Source organism: Arachis ipaensis, chromosome B05, assembly GCF_000816755.2.
Source record: "Arachis ipaensis cultivar K30076 chromosome B05, Araip1.1, whole genome shotgun sequence".
Taxonomy (NCBI): domain Eukaryota; kingdom Viridiplantae; phylum Streptophyta; class Magnoliopsida; order Fabales; family Fabaceae; genus Arachis; species Arachis ipaensis.
The window spans coordinates 128,014,474-128,020,768 of NC_029789.2; the positions used below are offsets into that span (position 1 = coordinate 128,014,474).

General features: G+C 31.7%; 1 protein-coding gene across 3 annotated transcripts in view; it reads left to right on the top strand.

Annotated features, from left to right (window-relative positions):
• Window positions 1-1,408, top strand: part of LOC107644090 (N-alpha-acetyltransferase 40) — a 4,381-nt gene extending 2,973 nt beyond the window's left edge. The window contains exons 6-9 of one of the 3 annotated variants that reach the window (XR_002347131.1): window positions 458-488; window positions 583-754; window positions 881-971; window positions 1,069-1,408. Coding sequence is in view for 1 of the 3 variants with exons in the window: in XM_016347880.2 (XP_016203366.1) it covers window positions 458-488; window positions 583-651; window positions 907-930 (124 nt within the window). In the remaining 2 variants the exon portion in view is untranslated. The remainder of the gene's footprint in view (window positions 1-457; window positions 489-582; window positions 755-880; window positions 972-1,068) is intronic. The other 2 variants (XR_001621204.2, XM_016347880.2) reach the window with 2 other exon arrangements.

Here is a 6,295-nt window from a genome sequence, read left to right on the forward strand (position 1 = left end):
AGGGAAAGATATTTCTTTTTTCTTTACAAACATATTTGGTGGCCAAAAGAATTACACATGCAAACAAATCTTGATAAAAGGTGTAAGTAATAATGCATGAACATGTATTGAAAAATTGAGAGCGAGTCATGAATTGTCATCATGAGAAATCCAAATAAGACCATATTCTGACTGGTAGGCTGCTATATAAGTGTATGTTTGCTTGTGAAATCATGTCAAAGTTAAACATAAGTAAGCACAACTTGATCATCACAATGTTATGGACCTTTGGGGGGTCATGCAACTGTTTTTTTTTTCTTTACTTCCATGAACTTTTCTATGGACGACGCAGTCTGCTTTTATCACAATTTAATAGCCTAACCATTTCCTTCAAGATTTTCCTATCATACTACCATTTCCATTCCTGTTTTTAATTTGCTTTGTTATTGCTGATTGATGAAATAATTATGTGTTGCAGATACATCATATCAACCATTTCGCCTTCAAAGGTGTAATCTAGTGTTATTTACATGATTTTCTGTTATAACAGGAAAATTTTTTCCTACCGTTTGTTTATTGTTTTGGTTTTATTCCTGAATGCAGATGGGGATTGAGAAGAGTTACGAAATTCTTTGCAAAACATTTAATGACGAAGCGAAAACTATTTTGGAGGTACAGCTCCTATCCGCACCATTAGATTGATTTTATCAGATAGTCTATCACTGATTTCACAAAACACACTAATTTACAGCCATCTGGATCACTCAGGTTTAAGGTTAAATCACTATATGACATTTTCCTTTTTGGTTCTCAAATCACAATTCACATTATATGATTTAAACGATTATTCTCATAAGAACTATGCCTATTTTTAACATATACTTCTCTCATGTCTTGCAAGACAATATATTAATTTTTCCTTTTCAGACGATGGAAAACAGAGGCTTTTGATATATGGTCCATTAACATATACTGATCAGTTCTTGCGAATGGTACAATGAAAATTTTTCAATACATAGTATATTGTTTTTCCTCTCCCTCCTCTAAGAAAGACTAATTTGAGCCGTGTCGTCCGTTTGTCATTTTCAGCATTACCACACAAGAATGGAGTTTCTGCCTGATTCTGCTGTTGAGTTTTGTTAAGGGACATGCTGATCTTCCAATTTTGGGGGGAATCAAAGATAATGTAGTGAACTTTTAGCCAACGGAAGTTCCTTTTAGTAATATATCATGCATGTTTTTCTCCTTCTTCCCCTCTCTATACAGATTTTTTCAGCAGTTTAGTGTACATGTTGGACCAACCCCAGTCTAATAGGAAAAGATAGTGGTTGATGATGGTGTATTCTTGGGGAAAGACAGCTCAACATAGCTTCAATTTTTTATTTGGTTCTCCAATAAATAATTCATTGGAAAGTTTTTAAGTATACCATACACCTGTATTTCAATTAATTTTAACTATTAATCTTAATTATATATATTATATATATTTTTTATAATTAAGATCAACGGTTAAAAATAACGGAAACACTAGAAAGTTTTCCTAATTCATATGCCCCTGTTTCTCTCATATTCTGCTTCTTTTTTTAGTTTGGAAAAAATACCTAGTCTCTATGGTTTTGACAATCTAACCATCCAAAAGAAAGAAACGCGTTTGTGACGCTTTTATAGATAATGTTTGACAAAATCTACAAAAAGGTAGGTAGAAAAAGGAAATTTGGATATTTTGTCAAATATTATTCATGTATGCATTTCTTATTTCTTAACGAAAGAAATACTTCTTAATAGTTTGTGTTGCTGTTCAACTAATTAATAAATGAATCTTTTGTTAGGAATTAAGTTATCCAATTCTGCGCTCTTTTTTTTTGTATATAGAAGTAAAAGTGGTGATATACCTTAACATTGTAATTTTTGGTGTTTTTTAGAAGTGTGAAAGATACGCAAATCGGAGGGTCCGATTTCTATAATTCAAATTTTTTTTTTTTAACAGAAATTTCTTGGTCCGATTTTTGTTCTCTCACAAATCCCTCGGTCCGATTTCACAAATCCCTTAGTCTGATTTCTGTATCATCATAAATCAGACGGTCCAATTTCTGTACTTCTCACAAATCGAACGGTCCGATTTTTGTTTATCTAATTAAACGGTTTCACATTTGAGAATAACACCCCATCAACCCACATTTTGAAAAAACACGGTTGCTACTCCAATATCAAAAACAAAATCTGCCAATTCTGTAAAGAGAACATATTATATCCCAAAAAAATATAAATGCACCATTTATGTTGAGAATGATAATAGACCATTTATAAAGTTTAAATTATGCTATAAAATAGAGTGAATACCCCATCCGGCCCCTGACAATTATCTCGAAAGGACAACGAGGCCCCCAAGAAAAAAAATACCCAATCCGGCCCCTGATAATTTTTTTTTGAGACTGATTAGCCCTATGCCAAAAAAAATAACATTGATTTTTTTTGGCACAGATGCCTCGTTGTCCTTTCGATGTAATTGTCAGGGGCCAGGTTGGGTTTTTTTTTGTCAGGGGCCGGGTTGGGGTTTTTTTTTTTGTCAGGGACCTCGTTGTCTTTCGAGATAATTGTCAGGGGCTGATTTGGGTTTTTCTCTATAAAATAAAATTCGGGGTGTGTGTTTGGGGGGTGTGTTGTGTTGTTTTGTTTTGAGGAGTACAATTAAGATGAAGGTTCGGAAAACCAAATTGATTACCGAACTAGTAGAATTAAAAGTTTATTGGTTCAAAACTTAACTGAAGTTTAAACGGAATTAAATTGGATATAATAAAATAATACAATAAAACTCTATATCCAAATCATTTAATCAATCAAGTTTAATTAAGTTGTTATAACTTAATTCTCCTTCACGCGCTACTATCTCTAACAAACTTTTGACTTAACGCGCAAATATATATAACTACCTTTTTTATGCGGATTTCGTTTTCTTTTTCGAATTTTCTCAGTATTTTCTACGTTCTTTTCATTTTCTACATTCTTTTCCTTCTCTGTGTTCTCTTCGTTTTCTATGTTCTCTTCATTCAAGACCAATGCTCTTTTATCTGATTTAAAGATTTGGATCAAATATTTTGAAATCAAGCAACGAAATCAGGTTTAAACACGTATTTTGTTTTCGAAGACAATAAATAATTCAAGCCCAGACTACCAATTGAACCAGGACGAATTGGATTATTGTTTTGAATCGAATCAAGTGGCTGAGGTATGGTTCGGATCTAGTTAATGTAGTTCATTAGTAGTTTATGATTTTGTAGCTGAATAATTTTGTTTTTGTTTGTGAAAATTGTTGTTCATTGTTAACGGTTTAAATTTGAATGTAATGTAGGAGTTCGGAATCTGAATTATTATTTTGATGAATTTGTTTTATTCCCAGTTTCGTTGCATTTGGAGTTATGATTTGGTTTATTATGGAAATGCTTTTGATGTTTTTTCAGTTTTTGTGTGATGTTAATGAGCAGCATATGCCAAAGGTTGAAATGACTTTTAACATCCTTAAAGAAGCTGGACAATTCTACAAAGATTATTCTAAACTTGTAAGTTTTTTTTTACTAAAATTCGGAATGTAAATAAGAAAGTAAATGAAATTAAGAACCAATTGATGTGCTTTAAATAGGGGAAATTGAATTTGTGCATGTTAATCGCTAATATATGATTTGATTTTTGCAGTTGAACCTTTTAGATGGTGGATAAATAGTGCAATCAATTTTTAGACATTATCATGGACAAATAATAAATTATCAGTTCATAGATTCAAGAAAATAAGATAGACTTCTCGGTGTTTATCTGAAGGCATTTCGGGGTTTTGCAATACAGTTTTGGTGCAATCTGTGTAATGTTTTTATTTTTTAATGGAAATGAGGTTTACTTTTTATATTTTCTTGTTTTTTGTTTTGAAATTAGTTTTCTCAATTTTTTCAAAGAATTTGTTTGTTTTAAATATATAGTGCACATATAATTCAATAGTTAACTAATGTAGAAATTCAATCTACACAGTTTCTATATGTCCTTATGAAAATTTACATAAAAAATTGTAAGCATTTTTTGGTATTTATTTGAATAATTTTGGTGTTTTGGTTAGTAATTCGATGTATTGCAGAAATTTTTCATCTTTTTCTACAATTTTGTGAACCTGGATTCATTCAGATTAACAAGATTTCAATACAAGACAGACAGGTTCATAGAAGTTTGATCTTGCCAAAAAATTTTATGAAAAGCTTGAATTGAATATTTACAAAGATACAAAGTATGTGTTTGTTAATTCAAAACTGTACGCACAGTTCAAAACACTAAAGAGATATTGTTAAAAGTTTACATTATACAATCTATTAACTTTTTATATCTCCTAATATAAACCTACAGTAAGGATTTTCTATATTTTATTCCTTCTTTTTCGTGGTGCTCCTCTCAGCAACTTTGTTGATTGTCATTTTTTCTGTAAGGAATAAAAAATTAAGTTAATAGGTAACAACAACGTTGAGTGGACTTCAATTCACATGAAATACATCGAAAGACAAATCAAATGCAGTGCTATTATTTTTTGATTGCATCACATAATGTCAGTTCAAAAAGACATGCAACTCAATCAAACATGCACAAAATAACACCAGAAGTACTACAGCAAAATTCTATGGGCTGATTACAACAAATTCATGAACAAAATCCCTCAAAAATGGACAAAAATAAATATAAATCACTCAAACATGCACAAAATAACATCAGAAGCACTACAACTAACAATATTGTATTGCCTAGTTACAACAAAAAGAGGACAACAACACCAAGTGCATCTCAATTCATATGAAATATACCGAAAGACAAACCAAATATACCGCTATTATTTCTTGATTATATCACACAATGTCAATTCAAAAAGACATGTAACTCAATCAAACATGCACAAAATGACACCAAAAGCACTACAACAAAATTCTATGGGCTAGTTACAACAAATCCATGAACAAAATCCCTAAAAAATTGACAAAAATACATGTAAATCACTCAAACATGCACAAAATAACATCAGAAGCACTACAACAATATTATGTTGCCTAATTACAACAAAAAGAGGACAACAACACCAAGTGCATCTAAATTCAGACCAAATACACCGAAAATTATTACTAATTACTACACACACGAACTCACTTCAAAACATGAAAACACTCAAACATGCACAAAAACACATTCAAATCCCTCAAACACATGCAAATATAGGTTAAACTATACGAGAAATACTATGTAACATTTTTACACCGACCTAACAAAGTTATCACCAAATGAACTATATAATGAGAATAGTAATATGTACTTTAACGCAAGAACACAAAATGAATCTACTAAATAAACATAAATATGACTATTTAGTATTTCACGATCGAAAATGCGAAAGAAAAAAGTGAAAAAACTGGACAATTAGTGAACAGTACCTTCAATAATCTTTCGTCTTCTTTTTCTATGTTTCTTGGTGAAGATTTCGAATGTAACTTTGAGATTTTCTTGATTTTTCGCGAAGATCTTGAGAGATTTTGAGCGTCGTTTGATGTTTGATTGTTTTAGTTTTGATCGAGGGAGAAGAAGCGTTTGTCATATTAACGTTCACGCTACTAAACAGTTGCGGGAGCGCCTCTTGACACGCTCTCTAATCTAAAGTTGCGAAGCTTGGAGCTGTCGTCGCCATCGCAAGCCAGGGAGAGAGCTTCTGCTTCTACACCGCTGCTCCTCACTGCCACGTTCTCGCCATTGCTCCTCGCCGTCTCGCCGCTGCACCTCGCCGCTTCTGCTTCTTGCTTCGGTCTCTATTTCTGCTTCGTCTTCTGCTTCTTGATTCTGTCTCTGCTTTTTACTTTTGCTTGACCTTCTTCTTCTGCTTCTACTTCTAATCTGATTTTGATTTGTTATTTTCTGATTTCATCGTTGTTGTGTGTTGATTTGGTTGTTGAATTTGATGTTATTTCTGGATTTGAATAATGTTTTAGTTGTTGGTGTTGTTGAATCTGATTCTTAGTTGTTGTTGAATCTGATCATCATAATCCCTAATTCCCTAATTTTTATTGTCGGTTTTGTTCTTGTTCTTATTTTTGGATTTCTGGATTACTGTTGCTTTTTTGTAGATTTATGGATTTCTGTTCTTGTTATTATTGTTGATTTTGTTCTTGTTCTGGATTTTCCTAATCTATTCTTATTTCTTGTTCTTGTTTCTTATTTCCCTAAATTTATAGATTTTTTATTTTTGTAATTGAAGATGAATTTGAGTATTTTTAATTTTTGTAATTGGATTTTGTTAACTTTCTTT